The 19,420-nt window shown below is 37.9% G+C and overlaps 1 protein-coding gene across 1 annotated transcript in view; it reads right to left on the reverse strand.

Moving 5' to 3' along the window:
* LOC141622741 (midasin-like) overlaps positions 1–19,420 on the reverse strand; it is a 35,114-nt gene that overhangs the window by 6,128 nt on the left and 9,566 nt on the right. Inside the window, exons 18-64 of the mRNA XM_074438737.1 lie at positions 19,380–19,420; positions 19,064–19,259; positions 18,859–18,960; positions 18,477–18,776; positions 18,086–18,276; positions 17,931–17,985; positions 16,971–17,121; positions 16,272–16,345; positions 15,610–15,757; positions 15,350–15,448; positions 15,159–15,259; positions 14,928–15,017; positions 14,787–14,852; positions 14,515–14,679; positions 14,176–14,383; positions 13,010–13,896; positions 11,274–12,785; positions 10,647–10,839; positions 10,503–10,568; positions 9,763–9,833; positions 9,427–9,675; positions 8,383–8,518; positions 8,219–8,304; positions 8,031–8,116; positions 7,554–7,695; positions 7,373–7,462; positions 6,989–7,112; positions 6,758–6,912; positions 6,544–6,657; positions 5,671–5,817; positions 5,086–5,265; positions 4,811–4,996; positions 4,518–4,619; positions 4,184–4,408; positions 3,984–4,103; positions 3,731–3,812; positions 3,508–3,638; positions 3,089–3,253; positions 2,218–2,293; positions 2,007–2,119; positions 1,841–1,920; positions 1,632–1,745; positions 1,486–1,554; positions 1,206–1,362; positions 753–895; positions 558–667; positions 72–352 (exon numbers count right to left, since the gene is read on the reverse strand). Of these exons, the coding sequence (XP_074294838.1) occupies positions 72–352; positions 558–667; positions 753–895; positions 1,206–1,362; positions 1,486–1,554; positions 1,632–1,745; positions 1,841–1,920; positions 2,007–2,119; positions 2,218–2,293; positions 3,089–3,253; positions 3,508–3,638; positions 3,731–3,812; positions 3,984–4,103; positions 4,184–4,408; positions 4,518–4,619; positions 4,811–4,996; positions 5,086–5,265; positions 5,671–5,817; positions 6,544–6,657; positions 6,758–6,912; positions 6,989–7,112; positions 7,373–7,462; positions 7,554–7,695; positions 8,031–8,116; positions 8,219–8,304; positions 8,383–8,518; positions 9,427–9,675; positions 9,763–9,833; positions 10,503–10,568; positions 10,647–10,839; positions 11,274–12,785; positions 13,010–13,896; positions 14,176–14,383; positions 14,515–14,679; positions 14,787–14,852; positions 14,928–15,017; positions 15,159–15,259; positions 15,350–15,448; positions 15,610–15,757; positions 16,272–16,345; positions 16,971–17,121; positions 17,931–17,985; positions 18,086–18,276; positions 18,477–18,776; positions 18,859–18,960; positions 19,064–19,259; positions 19,380–19,420 (8,379 nt within the window). The remainder of the gene's footprint in view (positions 1–71; positions 353–557; positions 668–752; positions 896–1,205; positions 1,363–1,485; positions 1,555–1,631; positions 1,746–1,840; positions 1,921–2,006; positions 2,120–2,217; positions 2,294–3,088; positions 3,254–3,507; positions 3,639–3,730; positions 3,813–3,983; positions 4,104–4,183; positions 4,409–4,517; positions 4,620–4,810; positions 4,997–5,085; positions 5,266–5,670; positions 5,818–6,543; positions 6,658–6,757; positions 6,913–6,988; positions 7,113–7,372; positions 7,463–7,553; positions 7,696–8,030; positions 8,117–8,218; positions 8,305–8,382; positions 8,519–9,426; positions 9,676–9,762; positions 9,834–10,502; positions 10,569–10,646; positions 10,840–11,273; positions 12,786–13,009; positions 13,897–14,175; positions 14,384–14,514; positions 14,680–14,786; positions 14,853–14,927; positions 15,018–15,158; positions 15,260–15,349; positions 15,449–15,609; positions 15,758–16,271; positions 16,346–16,970; positions 17,122–17,930; positions 17,986–18,085; positions 18,277–18,476; positions 18,777–18,858; positions 18,961–19,063; positions 19,260–19,379) is intronic.

A 19,420-nucleotide genomic window follows, 5' to 3' on the forward strand; every position in this document is an offset into this window, starting at 1 on the left:
CTTCTATCTAAACAAATGAATATGAGTAAAAAAGATGCATAAAAAGAAATCTGATGTGATAATATCCTTACATCCAACATGCCAGGCTTTGACTTAAACAATGTACTGCTTTCCAGCAGCTTTAGAAGACTCGATTTGTGTTTTGACAATCCGGAACTTTCCAAAAGCTTTAGAAGATCAGTGAATGCTCGTGTTTTCACTTGTAACTTTCCTTCTTCCTTCCATATTTCTGCAGTTTCCACCACAGTTCTACATATTGTTTCAAGGCTATACCATGCGCTACTCCAATATCCTTCGTAAGTCTGCCCTGGACACTTCAAAATACCGTTGCACCCTTCAGCAATACTATCCACTGCAAAAAAAAAAAAAGAAATTTAGACAGGTTAAAGAACAATGGTAAAATTGGCACGACGAGCACATTTTATAGCACGGAGAAAAAAAGATTTATAATACCACCGAACACCCCGTAAAAATCATATTAAATGTAAAAGATTAGTAATTATGTTTATTTCTCTGACAGGTACACAAGTAAACGAGCATTTTAGTAAATAAATAACCTTTCAAATCATTAGATAAAGGAATTGCAGACTGTGTCCTCAATCTTCCAAGTTGCAGGCGCTGCACAGCATTATCAAACTTGTTCTTCCAATCATCATACCATACAACCCTACACACAATTTATCATGTAAAAACAAGCGTTTAACAATTCTGAAATGAAGTGTAAGCATCAGATGATAATAATTAATAACCACCTGTTAACATCACTAAATTGCGACATGTCAAAAGCTGAGAGTTCTCCACTCTTGACAGTGGCGTGGCCAATTTTTAAAGATTTCAAACTTCTTCGAGCAGATTCCTGAGTAAGAACGAGCATAACTGGCTGCTCGAGCACATCCTACAATACATAAAGGTTGAAGGCACGTATAAACTCCTTTTATTCAACGAGTACAAACGAAAGACAGAAATGACTAAAGGTAAATTATCTGAATGCCATGTGAAACAACCAAGAGCCTATTAGCATTGGGTATTTCTTCCCATTAGATTCATAACTGAAATAATCTATTAATTAATAGAAAAGAAATAATATAAAATAATTCATTAGAGCATGCATAAGCTTAAGTTCCGAATAGCGCGCCCCCACCCTTGGCCGGAGCTAGCTAACACTGCTGGAATAAAAAAAATTGCATGCAAAATGATTTACGCACGGTGTATTTTTGCATAATCCTCTTCAGCTTTTGGCGGTTCCTTTTGGAGTTCTCCAAGTAAAAGTGCTTCTCAGGACGCTCCCATCGACACAGCTTCACAAGATCCTGAAGCTCCTTTTTTATACTTCTTGTGCTGGTTTCAATGTGCTTCATGACACTGAATAAATAAATCAAAGAAGCACCCACGTTTAATCCTTCCCTCCCAAAATAAAACTAACAAAATTTAAGAAAGAAAGATTGAAACAGTGGAAAGAGAACCGCGGCAATAAAATGAACTCACGTTGGTAGCGATTGTACATAAAAGCCGAACACATTGTAGAGAATATCTCTACTTTCCTTATCCGTACAACTGCATAAAAGTTCGGTAAGTTTGAATTTCAAATACGGATCCCACTTAAATGAAAAGAAGCTACGAGAACCACGTACCTCGTGTATGCTCCAAGGTATAATCCAGCATTAAGTTGTCCATAAAATGAAAGGATAAGCTGTAACCGCCTTCTAAACTCACCCAAGCTGGATGTCCGAATCAACTCCTCTAAGCTGCAGAAAGATAATCAGTCCACATTATATTACAAGTGACTAACTTCACTACAAATAAAGTTACTTCTATTTTCAAACTACATTAACACCACTACCTTTGCAAGGTGGACTGAGCATACTCCGCAATATCAGCACCATTCTTCCGGTGGAGAACTGAATACAAAGGAAACCATAACTGCAAAAGGAAAGTGAAAAAGTTTAACACCATAAATACATGATATGACAAGAACTCGGCTAACATAAAGTAAAGCACACAATCACCTTTCCAGCATTCATCTCGAATTGGACAAGTACTTCATCCAGTATCGTCTCCCATGTATCGAACTCCATCGTTCGAAAAGAGGAAATCAGAGATAGTATACGTTCCAGTTTATCTGTCACAATACACCCAAACAGAGTAAGTCACTGTTTCAAATCTTGGCAAAAATAAAAATTATGAACTCTTGCTTGACCAAAAGATCGAAGTGCCCACCATTTAAAGGAAGCCTGGCTCCATTTTCCTGTAGAGACTTGACTCGGCTGACAAGAAATTGCAGGCCTGAGAGAGCCTTAAGTACGGCAACAAATACGATAAGTACAAGCAACATTAGAATGCAATTGGCTGAAAGTTGAACTCTACCATAGTATCTACCTGTCTATCTCCACCAACTTATCAAAACAAATCAATTAAAATAAATCTGGGAGTGCTGAAGACTAGAAAAAATTCTAATTAGATTGTCGATGCATTTTTTCCGTTTTATGAAGTTAAGTTCCATTAATTGTCGATGCATTTACTGGGAGTTCTGAAGACTAGAAAAAATTAGAATTTTTGCTGCAGAGCGTTCCAAACTTGTCGGTGAATTTTTTCGAAAATAGAGGCAAAGAAGATTCATGTCAGCCGACCCCAAATCATTTTGGGATTAAGGCTCTAATGTTGTTGTAGAGGCAAAGAAGACATTGCAAACATAAAAAAGAATCCAATATCAGATTTTTTTAGCTTTAAATATTCCAAGAGGAAATTCACGGTGCATCTTTACCTATAGGGATAGCTCTTTGTAAGTAGTTTTCATTTAAATTAATAAAAAAAGGATAAATCAAGTGGTGTTAGTCCAGTAGTAGCCGGGTTAAACTTTGAAGCTTGCAGAAATGCAGGAGTTGAGAGGTCCCGACTCCCGGGTTCGACTACCAGCTAGGACGATGATCACTTGGCCACTGCAGCCCCCGAAGGGGGTGGCTTACATGGTCCATGTGGTGGTGCGGGAATGCATGGGCCCGGGGGGATTCAACCCCCTAGTCATCAAAAAAAAAAAAAAAAAAGGATAGCAAATATCAAAATCTATCTCCAATAAGCAGTTTAAATTTACCTGGCCAACAGAGGTACTTGGGGGAAGAGCCAAGAGCATTTCTGTAATATCTAGGATTTTTTGCAATCCTTGATCTTCATCCCTCACCTTCAAAAGGGAAAGAACATCTTCCCTTAGAGCAAGGAGCGACTGGATCATGCCTGCTACGACAGGAGGATTTGAATCCTGAAGAAGAAAATTTATCAGCAACATTATCACAAAAAAGTGAGAGTTGTTATCCACGATAATAGCCTCATAGTACATACTTACGTAAGGCAGTTTTACATATTATTGTAAAATTGCAGTTTATTTTACCCATATACTTACGTAAGGCAGTTTGACTACCAAATTCTTTTATACGAGTATTTACGTGAATAACATTTGGGTTTACATTATCTTAGTCTATAACCGTCTTCCAGGGGACATTGTCACTGTAATACCTTGTAAAAATTCCGCACCCCAGTTAATTTCTCAGGAATTGGGAACTTTTGCTCGTGCTCCAGACAAAGACGGAACACATGCTCAGCAACAAGCCGACCATCCAAGGAGGACGAATTAATTCCAGTCAAATCTGGAAACAGAGAGAACAAGAAGAACCTGTATTTTACTTGATGAATCCTGAGAAACAATGTTGACTTGGCAGATTTAAAAATAACAATCTACCTTTGACAACAGAAGTTCCAAGAGCGTAAGTTTTAATGAAAGAATGTATCTTATCAGCTTCAGAAAAGTGCACAATGCCAGGCTGCAGAATAAGAACTAATTTAGTAGGGCCTATACGTATCTCATGTTATAACAGTACCCTTGGAAAAGAGTAACAGAATTGATATGAAACAAAAACTCATTAGAAACTGAGTGCCCCTCTCACTAAATGCAAGGAAAAAAAGAGGCTAAGGCGAGGTTCCTGAAAACATACAAGTTCAGCGAGATTACTTGACCCAAACAACTGATTGTGTGCATTCACCATGGTGTGCATCACTGACTCTGGAACAATGTTCCATTGTCCAGAGCTTTCAGACTGATCAGTAGATTCCTTCTGCAAATCGAAGTAGATTGCTCAACAAATGGTGAAAATGTATTAACACACTACCACCGTGCTTACAAACTGAAACTTACCCTTTCAGTGCTTTCTTCATCATGAAGTAATTCCTTCCACTCTGAGAAGCTATCGCTTGAGAATGCATTGCCTAGAGATGACAAATCAATTTCACAAACATTGTCAAGGTTGAAGGCACGAGGTTTGAATTTGTACAATTGAGCTTCATTGTCCCTTTTAGTTTCTTCAAGAACTTTCACATCCTTCCAACAGCTCGTAAAGAAATTGAAAACATTATCAATTATCTGATGCACAAAACATTGTGGCAAAGTGAGTGTCCGGGAAACTCCAGTTAAAAGATCCTCACCAAAGAGGACGCAAGAATCAAAGAGCTCTCAGAAATTAAATCCTTACCCTGAAAGATGCATTATCCAATGTTTTGGTATTGGCGACAGTATACACAACATGCCTGAGCATGCAATCAAATAAAGAAGCTTCGGCTTCAAAAGATGAAACCTGTAACAGCATACAATCACTCAATATTCTAACCAATGTAGCATAATTGATACGAATATGCCTGAGCATGCAATTAAATAATCTTGCACCATGATAGAATATATAAAACAACTATTCGCTGGGACTTAGCGGATTAGGTAACCCAGATTTTAGCAAATATTTTTCAAGTCCTTGACAAACATGATACTAACCTTTTCTTCCCCATCAACTTTTTCAGTTGAAGTGATAAGCTTCTTCAATAATTCCATCTTCTCCCTCCAAATAGACAAAGATAAATCAATGGTATACATGGGATATTTGGGAGAAAGGACGTCAAGCTGTATGTGCCTCTCAAAAGGATACTTGTGGGGAAATCTCATGAATGAATAAATAGCATCCTGCAATACCTTACATAAATTAGATAATAGACAATGAGAAATGACATAGTATACAATAAATATAATGCTGGTGGAAAGGCACCCAATACCATAATACAATGAACTTTGCTTCCTTGTATTCTTCCAAGAAAATCCTTCTCCAGGGCATTTGTTAAGAGCAATGACATGCCTAGTTTCATTTCGTACACTGCAACTTGTATCGGCTGGATAATATCGACATAACTACTATACTCCTCGGCTAAGCGGCCCACAAACTGATTTGCTGTGACCTAAGTGGAACAATGCAACATTCAAAATTTTGGTTGACCTATACTTCTATACTCATTTAAAATCAGTCTTCAACCTACAACTTAAAAAACACCCAAAAGAAAACTAGCCACCATTTAAGGCTCAATTGAACAACCTTGTCTGACCAGTCTGTATTGACCAGACCTAACCCCTACTTAAACAGAATAACACGAATGTGACTTTCTAATCCAAATTAACTTGATTCGACATGAATGGCAAAAATTTCCGAAATGACACTACCAGAACTGTACCAACCTGAATATGTTTACAAGGTCTATTGTGTACCGTTAGCGAACCATGTGAACTAGTGTCACTTTTGTAACTTAGGATCATTACTCCAAAGGAGTTGAGGGAAGCTTATAATAAAGAGGGACAGAAAGACATACCTGCCAGTTACTAGCTCGACTAATAAGTGATGGCAATGTCATATTAGTCTCCTGAAGAAGCTTTAAGCCTAGCTCGACATTCTCAGAGAACTCTCTACACTCCTCTTTCAACTTGAAAAATTTTCCAGGATCCGAACGAAACACAATCTGTATGTGTAAGTTCAATCAGTTAGCAAAGAGCTATGAATTAGGAAATGAGAAATTCTTCAAAAACTCTTGTACACCTCTAATATTAGCTACAGATCGTCTATGGCAAGGTAAGAGGGTTGGGCGTATACAATCATCCTGTAAGGGCGTAATGAAAACCGACTGCTATATTACAATAATAAGCGCAAACCGGTTTGTAGTCTGTTTGAATCATTTGTGCAAGGTTTGCAATTTCTTAATGAAAAAGGGCCAAAAAAAAGTGGATATCACAGAGATAAAGGACAAATGAGTATTCACAGAAAGAAACAGCGAACACTTTAAACAATTACATGCCTGTTTGGCATATATCACAAATCTCTGACCCATAATGGAATTAAAGAGACATAAAGACAAAGTTCCATCAAGTGCTAAGGGGGTGTTTGGTTGGAGCTTTTGGAATGGATTGGAATGGATTCAATCCATTCTAGTGTTTGGTTGGGGTGATTTGGAATGAAGTTAGATACCCAATGGATTCTAACTCCACCCCAACCCCTTGGAATCCCATACCCACCCTCCTACCTTGGATTCAAACTCCATTCCCCCCTTATATAATTTATGGTGAACCAAACAAGTTTAGGCAAGTATGGATTTAGAACCCCATACTACTATACTATCAAACTCCATTCCATTCCATTCCAACTTGTTGAACCAAACGACCCCTAAGGAAACTAACAGATTTTCCTATACCTTTTTCTGCAAACGTTTGCGCTCAAATTCATATTTTTCCAATAACCTTGCTTTTTCTTCATCAGATTTTCTTGAAGAATGTGAACCCGCCAAATAATCACAATGCTGTCTGACCTGAAAATATCAAACAAAGAGCCATATATAAACATACAAAAGTAGAACACCCAATTTTCAACAAAGCATTACAATCTGGCACTAACAAAATTATCAATACCTCAATTTCCAAGGAAAGCGAATCACATTTTTCTACTAGCTTCTGATACTTGGAACTATATTTTAAAGCTGGATCAAGCTCATCACAAGCAAGAAGAAGGTGAAACCGTAGTCCTCCAAGTCTCAGCCAAGCAAAGCTAATCCGAAGCAATAAATCTAAAAAAGAAACCAAAAGTTAAAATTCCTGTAAGCATGTACAAGTACTAACACAAACAATCTATACCAATACTACCATCTGAAGAGCCCGTAATATAAACTTCTTTGACTAATGGTTCAATGAATGGTTTCACGAGGGAGAGGAATCTCTTATGCCTCGATGACGAAAGAAGTGCAACCAAAGCTTCAACATCGACTTCCTGCAATGTGTATCAAATAAACAATATGAAACCTTTCTCAAATACATTATATGTTAATTCAACTCGACCGCAAGTATCACACACGACACAGTGCGGAGTGAAAGACATGACTATCTTTATGGAAGTTATCGTGTTGCAGTGTCAGACACTCGTAAGTTGTAACAATACCAAAATGCAGAGTTCAAACTTCAAAGTAACATATTGGACGTCTGAAGTTCATAAGAACCAAAATTATAACTTAAGAAGCTAGAACAAACTACCTTAGAGACATTCTTTCGTAGAGACGCAAAACCTGAACTGATGGCCACAAAGTCTGTGGTAGTGAAGGACTTTCTGTGGGCAGATATAATCTGAAAGCAAAGGATACAAAGCTAAGAGAGAGAAAGAGAGAGACATCTAGCGTTTTAGAAAACTACATGAGCAGGATCACAGATAGCATACCTGCTGAAACAATGAACGAGCAGCATGTAAAAGAGAGTAATGTAAATCTTTACTAGGACTGACGCCACGCAGAATATGTAATGAAGCAACCCTAAGCTTCAAACGATGTAAATGGTAGTCCTTCATCACAAACGCCTTCTTCCTGCACAACATAATATCTATAAATGTGATACCACAGCAACCAGTAACAAATGACAACCCCGACAGGTTTTTGTCAGGAAAACTTATAAGGGTTAGAAACTGAGAGCCAGAAAAGATTAGAGAAAAAAATATGTTTGGACAGAATGAAGCTGAAGCTCAAAAGCGTTGAATCACCCAGCATGGAATATAAACTTTCTTCATTCAGGAATGAACAAAATTATACAAAAGCCATGAACAAATTAACAAACAAAGATGACCTTCTATATCTTAATATATGGACACGAGAACAAGCAATCAAACAACATTGGAAATAAGAGTTCTCTGCGTATCTCTTACATAGTAAGGTGAACAGTCTTCGTTTTAACAGGCTTGACAAGTATACTGGGAAGCACAAACTCAAAAGCATTTCTTCCAGAAGGCTCCTGAATAAAGAGTGGATAATTTAGTTCAAGCTGAAATACACACAATTAAGCTAGTAATATACATGTATTTACCACTGCTTTACAGGAATGAAACGAGCATACCTTACTAAAGGCATATTGGCAGTTCCACAAGGAGGAATGCCAGTTGCACCACATAGCATGAACAGAGCTGACAACCTTTGAACTAGCTGCATCACAAATAGAACAATTTTTTTAGATTTAAGACTTCTAAAGGATACTATGATGTCAAATAAAACACACTCTACCTTCAGGAATTTCTGACCATGCGTCAACTGTCCAAACCATTTCCTGATGAGGTACGAAGTCTAAAGGTGTTCTCGAAGAATACTTTATTGAGTAGTCACAAGAATATTTTAGACGCTCATTCAACCCGGATAGAAGCTGTAATTCGCAACAAAAGATTATAGGTTAGCCGACCCAACATAAAATAGAACTTGTCTTTAATGATAGTGCATATCAAGAAACATGCTCTACTAATATCCAACAACAAACAGCTAGAAATAAGCATGAAAGAGCACTTGAATATCATAGTGCAATGAAAAAACAGCCTTCTTGGCTAAAGACAGCTAAGAATACACGAATCAGGAGAAGTATCCTATGGCAAAATATGGTGAGATACCGTATGTTTGCTGAATAAATCTCATTTCCAGCGTTTCTTATTATACAAGGACCATAGAGCGTTTCGAAAAATCTAATCCAAAATAGAAGCCCCGGCACGGGTATATAAAATGACAGAAAACTGACCGTGCAAATAATTTTATGATCTCAATATGAATCTGGACATTGTAGCTAACTATCTTGCTTTGTTATCTTAATACAATCTCAATAAATAGATTTAGGAAGACAAGTGTCATTTTCCATGCAACATAGTACACGAAGAAATACTTCAAGGGACACTAAGAGCATCCGCAAAGGTGAGGTGCCCCATATTTTATCTCTCATTTTCTTATTCGTCCACCTCATTTTCCACTAACTTTTTTATCTACCCTCCCCATTTTATAACTACATCTTTGCAATAATGAGGTTCCCCAACAACATAAATTTACATACAAAATATGGGAACCTCCCCAAAAAGCACATCAATTTGCCTTACTTTTTCTTTTGGGAACCTCCTCTAAAAATAGAGGAATCCCAATATTTGGGGAACTTGGTGCGATAATGAGGAGGTCCATTTGAAGAGAGAGAACGCAAATGAGGAGCTAAAATCCCACCTTTGCGGATGCTCTAATAAGTCAGTTGAAGAATAAAACGGGAACTGTATTACAAATGGTGAGACATATCAATCTTACCAATTCCATGTCGCTTCTATCAGCAAGGACAATTTCTGAAAGATCTTCGAGCAATAACAAATCTAGTAAAAGGCTTGTGTCATCAGCAATTGGAATACTTTCCATCCAAGTCTCGAAACCAGACATGTTGCACATTACTTCCGGAATAATAGTACAGCATTCAGAAGCAGCCAGAGCATATGCGGTTGTTGGCGAAGCGGCATTCATCTCCAATTTGTTCTTCTCACTTTCGTATCTATTCAATAACATCTTTACAAAAGAGAAATAATGTTAGATAAAACAATAATACCGACTCCTCCCTCAAAAAATCCAGTATGATTAGGCATTGGTGCGTACCAGATACATCTCCTCTAGCCGCTCGGCAACATTTTCCACATTTCTGTCAAGACAAGATGTCATGCAAACACCTACATCCCAAGAGAGATATTGAGTATTTGTGGGCTTTAAATGCAACGGACACACTACAAAACTGAACATGGACCATTTTTTTTAAAGAAAAATAAGCAAAAACCGAAACAATAATATTTCTTAAACCCGCTCTCTAGAACTCTTGTTCATTGTTTGGAGCAGTAGTTGTACAATCATTCACCAGATTTATTTCATATTAATGGAACTTAAATTCATACTTCAGCTTCACACTAACTGATGTTTTTGAACATCATTACTATGACAAAACATTTAACTTAGTTGCCAGCCAAGAGTTTTGATCAGTAAAAGGTACAGTCAGCATAGCAGTTTTCTTCAATCATTCATACTTTCTTGTGCTTAAGGTTTGCCAAGTTTAACGAAGAGATAACAGTAAATCTTAGCCGTAATCAACCAATGAAGAGATAACCTGTATACCATGTACTAGCACCATGCAACCAATCATAGCTCCAAAATGGCATTCATTTCAGGAATAACAATCCAAAAAATAGATCTTGATTCATGTGTAAAACAGATGCCAACATATCACAGTGAACCCAGAAACTGCTTTTCAAGTGTGAATGCCAACATAAAAAAGAATCTACTATACAATTCAAAGGCATACACGTCTTACAAGAAACAAAGAGACATCACGGAGGCTTGCGTCTTACCTTGCATTGCAAGAAACCGAAGATCTGGCTTGGTTGACGTTGCAATCCCAGAAATGAGAAGATCAACTACAAAAATCAACGTTTTCAGCAGAATGCACGCTTGCAACTTTTATTAAAACTAATACATATACAAAGCATACTTACTCTGATTCGTGGAAATAATTTTACTAGGCCAGACTAGCTTGGTGAAGGCAACAAATTGCTGTAGTTTGTAGAATATGTCAGCAGATTGGGGCAATGAAGGATGTCCGCCATACGCCCATAATAAGGACTTCTCTGAGCTCAACGAATAAGGTAGTCTTCGACTTAGATTGGTTGACATCATGCCAAGATTATTCTGCATAATAAATACATAAATTAAGCTTTGGTTAGGAGAGCAAATCCAAATATCCAATGGACTATATTGACTGAATAATACTGCTTTTGAAACCACTGCACATTAGCATGGTACTGGATCTCGGTTTGAGGATCTCAGAACCGTTTGTCACAGTATTGTGCTATAAATCAGGCAAATACTGCCTCAAAATATAACCTTCAACAGTTCAACACTTCAACCTTAATAATCCGGTCACGGTCGATACTTAATACCACGCATATGTGTCACGGACTCACGGTAGATATTTAATACCATGCATATTAGTTAGAGTATCATGGCAAGATTAATAGAGAGAACTAATTTTCTTTTAGATAAAAGGCTTTGTTTCCGATCCCCACTCCGCCTTTAAAGTGCGGGGTATATGAAACGTTAAGCATATGGAGTATGGAACGTACCCACACATTCTCTATTGCATCTGGGAAGAGTATTCTCAATTTAAGCACAATCTTGATCAATGCACGCCAATAAACTAGCAGAGATTCAAACTGTGAAGATGAAACAGCATTCCAAAGAAAAATGTGCACTTCAAGAAGATTGATATAGGTCTGATGTAGACTATCAAAAATCGGGGATTCAATCATCGCAGCAAGCACTTCTTCTTCCAGCTTCTGCAAAGACTGAATCAAAGCTTTCAAATCTTTGTCGGTGCAATTGACCTCACGACTCCATTGATGTAAGCTCGCTCTTAATAATCCAACACTTCTAATAGCATTTGAAAGACGTTTCGCACAAGATATCGATACTCTTTCCAAAACATCAACTGACTCCAAATCAAGCAATGGCATTGAACGCAAGTCAACATCCATATTTCTATGACAAACAACCTCATCACGTATCTGAAAGATGGATTTCCAAATTGGATGTTCTAGTTCTCTTTTGAGCAAACCTTCCATAGAACCAAACAGCTTACAGAAGGGTTGCAATTGACAATTAAACCAGCTAAACCAAAGAAGATTTAGCTCAATATCAATTGGTCCAAGAACTTGCTCCATAACCCAATCAATTGCAAAATGTATCCTTTCACTGGTTTTCACAGCATCAACGTCACTGCCCATAGTATAACTGATAGTTTCACCATGTATGCCCTTAGGATACATAAATGTCTGCAATTCCTTCCAGTTCACTAAATATATTGACTTTGACCTGTGGCAGTTAAGCGAGTAGTCCTTCTTGGAGCTCATAAGTTGTTGTGATGCATACTGCGCCCCAAGATATCCCAGATAAATGCAATCTTGTTGCACACAAGCACCCTTCGAATACCAGACAAAATCTGTAAGTTTCAATGATGCGGGCCAGCCACCAGGCAAACAAAGAGACAACTGTTCATCGTGACAATTGCTAAAGTTGTTTCCTTCAGTAAATGAAGAATAGATTTTAGTCAAATATAAGGCTTCAGCTTCGCCGACAATATTCCATCCTGCAGATTCACCTAATGAAGAAATATATGAATGTTCCCAGCTCTTGAGAAGACTCCAAAGAAGATCATTCCCTGTCATCAAAAGCTGCTGGAATAAGTGAACCCAGCGTCCCAGCTCTAGATATGTAATTTCAACATTGAGGTGAAGACCTTTAGTCCTAGCATGTATATGTGCTTTGGCCATGGAATCAACTAAAATCTTGGTAGGAATGTTGGACAAAGCAAGAAACATCTTAACATCGTCTAATTCAAGTTCCTGGATCTTCTCCTCATCATTTGTATCAAGCAGCCAGTGTGGTTGCATCATAACAATTTCAATCCCCCTGTTTCTCATTGCCCGGGAAACATTGCCACGGCTTGGGTTAACTGTAAGAAACATCCTAAAATTAGGATGTGGAAAGAGAACTAAAGGTTTTCCATCAATGTTCCCACATTCATTCACAGTAATTGACCCATTCGATTCAGCTAAAGAATTGATGCGGTCGAGAACCTGCAACAAATATGTCAGAAACAAAGATCAGGAATTGAGTGAAACCTTTATATTAAAACACAACGTAGAATCAAAGAAAAACAATACTGCAAACTTGTAAACAAAAGTTCTATTTGATTTTTTTTTTTAATGAAGGCCTTGGTAATATTTCTTTTATAAGAGAGTATGTTTCTCAATGGGCATAACGAGGGTGTTGCCTAGGCCTTGAAATGAAAATGAAATACCGTTGGATTGCAGAGATTAGCGTCCTCCAACACAATCCATTCTCCATTTTCAATTGCTTTTATCAGCATTCCAGCAGCCCATTCAAATTTCACCGGAACTGGCTGTCTGTTTTGAATTGCCTGCAGCTGATGAACTTTTTGCAAAATTTTAGACAGGTCCTCCAAACCCCAAGAAATAGTTGACATATGACTCGGTAAAACTGACATTAAAAGTTCAATAATCTCAGCCAGCAACGATAGAGATTCTCGCCAATTTCCGTCGTCGCCATTATCAGACCTCGACATATAACCATAGTGTGCGTTAGATGAAAAGTGGAGCCATTTAGTGATCAAATCACTTCGCTCTCCTAGGAACTTGTCAGCTGAGGAATCTAACTGCAAGTTGCAATAGTCATTCACAAAACCTTCAACTTGATGGACAATCGAACCAAAATTTCTGTAGGCATTGTATTGCTCAAAAGACCCAAGTAACTCAGATATATCAGTCGAAGATGAGAGATTTATTTCATTCAGCACATTTCCAGTTAGGTGGGCAAGCAGCCTTATCATTGATGTCTTGCCGGACGCTGTGGGCCCAACCAAGATGCACAGCCATTGCTGCATAATACATTGTACAGCAGCTTCCAGGGAATTTCGGAATCCTGGTAGAATCTTTAGCTCACTGCCAATAGTCTTAATGGACTGCATATGGTTCCTCTTAATGCTCGCACTTCCTACTCGTAGATAGTTATCATCCAACTCCACGCGAGGGTAGGGGTTTATATAAGGCTTTGTTCCGAAAACTTGTTCATACAACCGCAGTACCTCCCTTCGGTCGTTCATGGTGCGCATCCTCTGCAAATAGATAACATTCAAGAAACAATCGTTCTTCCGATTTTCTGGCGCACCTGCAGTATGAAACAGTTTAGAGGGAAAGTTAAACATAACATGACACGCCCTTATCCCATATTGATTTGGGGTCGGCTAACATGAATCCTCAATTGACCCCGCCAATGCCATGAAAAGTAATATATGAATAAAGAAAATAACATGTTAAAACGATAGTAAATATAAAAATAAAGGTAAGAAATAGATAAACATGTTAAAATAGTTTTCTTTTTCTTAAATAAAAAGTTGAGAAAAGGGTAGATAAATAGAACAATAAATTAACATGGGAATATGCATACATTCAATTATCTGACAGGAGCGAATCACATCACGGAGATTGAACTCCCATGGAGAACCCTCTACAGCGAACTTGCGATGTAGCATTGTGTCCTCATATAACCTCTTGTTAAACAAAATCAACTTGGAAAGTGTGGACTCGGGGATTGCTGGAAAGAGGGAGCGACATATGAAATGATAATCCTTTTCACTTAATTCATCTACATAGACCTGATTTAAGAAGAAAGATGTGAGGTTTAAGGCATAGTGGTTCACTTCATGACTGTCTCAGTGATAACTGATAAGGAATGAGCCAACAAAAAGTCTGAATAGACAGTAAGCATAAACAATTAAGCACATACCTTGGTAAACCGATTTAGAAATGATTTCGGAAGACCTTTTCTCCCGCCTCCCTGATGAGTAGGATTTTGACAGGCAAAGACTCTAAAAGATGATGGGCACTTAAAGGAACGGCCCAGCTCTGGAATAAAAACCTCGGCTCTATGGTCTAGTATAGCATTTAACCCCTGTGCAATGAATACCAGAATAGAGTTGATGAAACAGCATTGAATAGGATGTGAGTGAAATAAATAGCGAAACACATGAAGTAACAAATTCAGAGAGTGATAGATACCTCCAAAACAGATTGCTGAGCCAAATTGATCTCATCCAGTAAGACCCAAGATCCCTCTTTCAGAGCCTGCACAGCCAGACAACAGAAGTAAGCATTACAAGCTTTAACAAAAATAATGAAGGAAGATGGTGGTTTGTTTACCTGAAGTAAAATGCCATCAGACCAAGCAAATTGCAGACCTTCCTCGCTCTCGATAGGCAAGTCTGAGCCAAGGAGATCCATGATATCAGTCTGCAGAAAGTCAACAACTACATGAAAATTAATGCAAAATTAACTATAAAACAACGCATAACGCCTACAAACCTACAGAAGAGACAAAAAAAATAACAATTCAAAAACACAAATGGATGGCAAAAGGTGAAAGATTATGACCTGATCAGATAGGTTGATTCGCACTACATTGTGTCCAGAAAATTTCCCAATGGCCGAGATTAGACTTGTTTTCCCAACTCCAGGGCTACCCTCCAATAATACTTGAGATTTTGAAAGCAATTACCCAATAAGAAAAAAATAATATACCAGGTAAAAAACAAAGTTAACATTAAATGAAAAACTAAACAAACCAGGCTTTCGTAGTTGCATAGCACGCAAGACCCGCATGACATTTCTGCTAGTTGTAGGAGCCAAGAACTCGAAACCCTTCTGGTCAAAGGGTGCACAGCCTACATAGAAGTGTAACCATGAACTAGGGCATCTCCCAAACATACAGTGACCATTATCATTAAGGGACGAAAAAAAGAACAAGCGCATAATCCCATAAAATTGATTAACAATGTCATATAACTAGCACATTTAAAAGCCAACAGAGATTCATAATGGTTACCTTTCTCAATATAAAAAGGATTAATACCAAAAAGATTATCACATTGCATCTCGTCATGCACTGAAGAAGGTGTAGTTGTGGTGATCTCCGCCCAACCATAATTTTCCATCAGAGACAGATTTGACTCATCCACGGAAGAATCCTGGCCCTGTTACAATAGACATATAAGAAACTGAATAAGCAAGAATCACAAGTAGCAAAGTGCACAAAACAACTAACACTTGGCAGTTGGCACTGTGTATCATCATAGCCTTATATTTGAAGCGCTAATATAGATACTATTGGCAATAAATATTCTATCTAAAGGTCCACATACATGTCTGGAAAAATCTTAGTGATGTCAATATGCGGCAAAACGGCTTCGCATCTACTGAATAAAATATTGTGGTTGTCCCACATCTCCATTCCAATAATAAGAGTTTTCAAGTTAGAACTTCTAGTGAAGCTATAATTGTATGAATACACTCAACCTAAAGAGCATAAAAAGAAAGAGGCCCCAAACACTAGCCATTTGGTCAGATAACTGATAAAGTACTACTAACTTGCTATGAATTACCAAATCATTTGGAAAACTGGGTTTTAAGGCATTTATAACCAGTCTAGAAACAGAGACAAAAAAGCTACAAGGACAAAAAGAAACAGTATCTAGCTGAATAGAAAACCTTGAGTAGCTTCACTAGATAGGCAAGACATTTCTCTCTTAGTTCAGTAGCTTCACTCTTTGATATACTAGTGCCTGGAAAAAATAAAAAAATAAAAAGATATAAAATAAATGGCAAAAGACAAACTTTTCTGTCCACCTTAAAAACTCACAGTTTCCTTTCTGGGGTTGTCCGTATTTAAAGTTCCTCATCGGAATCTTTCTACCACTATATATTATTTGTGGTCATTATGTGTTGTGATCCCCATCTTATTCAGCTAGCGTTTTCAAGTTTCAACCCCATATTATTAAGCTCTTTCATTCTTGCACCCAAAGAGACGTGACCTTTAAAGGTGGACAGTTTGAGAGTTATTTGTTTATAAGTAAAATACACACACACTGACTAAACTGATGAAAGGAATCTGAAATAATACCAGCAGATGTATAGCAAGATCTGAATTATGTAGAAAGACCTTTAACATCCTTAACAAGCTATAGCCAGGAAATACACTTTGTACACATAACTACTAAATGTAGATGGGAAAAAAAAAACTCCATTCAAGGAAGTGATAAGGGGTAATATCCCCAGTCAGTCAAATACTAAATCGTCTTATGAGTAATACAAAAGTTAGTCCTCCGCTAAAAACAACAGATAGATAATTACGGTAGATGTAAGTTGGTGAAAGATCTCAACCGCAGCATAGAAACAAAAAGCACATACCCAAGCTTAATCCATCTAGCAAAACGAGGAATGCCCCATGAAGGAATGCAAAATCAGGCTGCAAGCTCTTCATCGTGTGCACAACAAAATCTAACCAAGCAAGAAGGTCCCTCACAGTTAGGGTTCTGCCTGTTTGTAGCTGATTGTACCACTGTGGAAAAAAAACACCTTCTAAGAACACAGAAAGACAGAACACAGACACTTGCGGCCTTTTTTGGATTGCATTTTTAAGGTGGTGGTGGGGTTGTAACACTCCGAGAGAGCGAGATTCGTTCACATCTACTTAACTTAGTAATAGGGCCTTGGTTTTGAGAATTAAGAGGAGGATAGGTATTCTTCTCCAACATTCTCCTCCCAGACATAAATACATATTTAGCCATAACAGGGGAAAACCAGCTCAAGCCTAAATGAGACAAGGCTTAAAAGGCCACAATGACTTGTCATTTCAACATCCAAGAAATTCAGTCATCCCTTACCAGGCACATGAAAGAAGACAAACACTAGCAGTGTGTCTCAAACTCCTAATCATCTCAAAGAGATTACTCATCGTCATCAAAATCAGAAGTGGTTACATGTTTTATGGAAGATGAAAGTATTTGGAAGCCAGTCACGAGGCTTACGCTTCCTCAAACAAGCTATTCACGATTCCACGCATTAACTTTCTCCAAGCACATAAATTTTGCATTCAAAATAGGAATCTCAATAGCTCATCTTAATATTTTAAAGTTTGTGCATGATGGTAATAAAATGTGGTCTAAATAAAAGTATATACATATACAATCTAACCGAAGTCTTACTCACAGCATAATCCCGTTATGCTTTTCTATCTGGCAAAGACCGCAGTTCATTTAAATTTTAAAATCAATGACGGAATTTTTTTTTTAAAATGTAAATAATGCCTGGAACTTGTACAAATAAAAATAAACCAATCACTGGAGATGGAAGTCAAGAGAATCATACCTCCCAGAAGTTTATAAGAGGATCCACAAAATGATGGAGTTCGGGAATAAGAAACCTGTGCAAGTTCAAAAGAAAAGGTCAATGAAACACAAAGAAATCATAAGCAACCGAGTTATAGAACAACCATGTAAAACCCATCTCACTATGTTGCGTACCTTTTAGAAATCTCCCTAAGCTCATCCAGGTCACCAACAGAAGGAACCCAAATCTCAGTGAATCTATTGCGTAGTGCTGGAGATAATTCTTTTTTACCAAAATCACCACCAGGGTTCATTGTAGCAAGAAGAAAAAAATCATCATGAGCTGTAACAATCTCCAAGTCAGGTCCTCCCTTCTCAGCCAAAGACTGCAGAAAAATGAGAGGGCACGTCCTTTATTTAAGCATACTGGAGTGTGAAAAAGTAGACGTAAAAGCATGCATGAAGTCATGAAGATAAGCAAACCACCCAAGCCCCTATCTAACAGCAATCATTAGAAGCAGCTGCCGTAAGTAACACTCTATAGGTTACAAGATTAATTATTGAAGAAAGGTTACATAATCCTTACCAATTTTCGGTCAGGCTCGAGGACACTGTTCAATCTTTCAAGCACACTATCATCAGCCAATGAGATCTCATCTACAAGTAGTAAGTCGCCATGTTTCATAGCTTCTACTAGGGGTCCGTCTTGCCATAAAAAAATTGTTTGCCATTTCTGGTACAGCTGAGACAGCTCATCTTTTACTTTCTCAAGATAAGCAATATCTTGTTCAAAAACATCAGATATCAGACCCTTTTTACAGTTATCCAAAATTGTATTCAGCTGATCAAGGGTAGAAGGAGCTTTGCCAATATCCACTGAGATGTTCTGCAAAAAAATCATAATGGTCATGATCAAATCACCAATACATTACAAAGGATGCTGAGTGACAGCGCTATAGCAACCATACATTTTCATGAAGATAGAGTAAAGCCTTGGATGATAAAAGCTGCTCGATCAGATTCTTGAAATCGGATGCTACTTTTGGCCTCTCCCTGATGGGATAAAACCCCTGATATTCAAACATCAAAGAAACTTCAGCAGCGTACACCAAAACATCAGTAGTTTCAAGACAAATTAGAAAATTTAAGGTCAGTAAAAAAGTGTTTGCTTACCCCGAGAAAATCTGATGTTTCTGTATACTGGTGACAATTCAGAACATGTAATTTGGCCTTTAATGCCAAGCTTAGTAGCTGGCAAGCAGTTGTCTTTCCACCGCCAGTTTCACCGACCAACAACACAGGCTCCCTTAGCTCATAACACCGCTCAACAAGAAAGAACAGTCTCTGCATACTTCTAGTCTGAACGATCCTGTAACAGAGCAAAGAAGCTTCGGTTATATGAAGAACATGCACCAAAATCAAGAGAAGCTACTAACATATAGTTCTTTTCATCAACCAAGCAAAGGCAGGCCTCTCTGCATATACATACTTTTGAAAAGCATCAGTGAAGAAGTATGCTTGTGCTGGTCC

Source organism: Silene latifolia, chromosome X, assembly GCF_048544455.1.
Source record: "Silene latifolia isolate original U9 population chromosome X, ASM4854445v1, whole genome shotgun sequence".
In the NCBI taxonomy this organism is placed as follows: Eukaryota; Viridiplantae; Streptophyta; class Magnoliopsida; order Caryophyllales; family Caryophyllaceae; genus Silene; species Silene latifolia.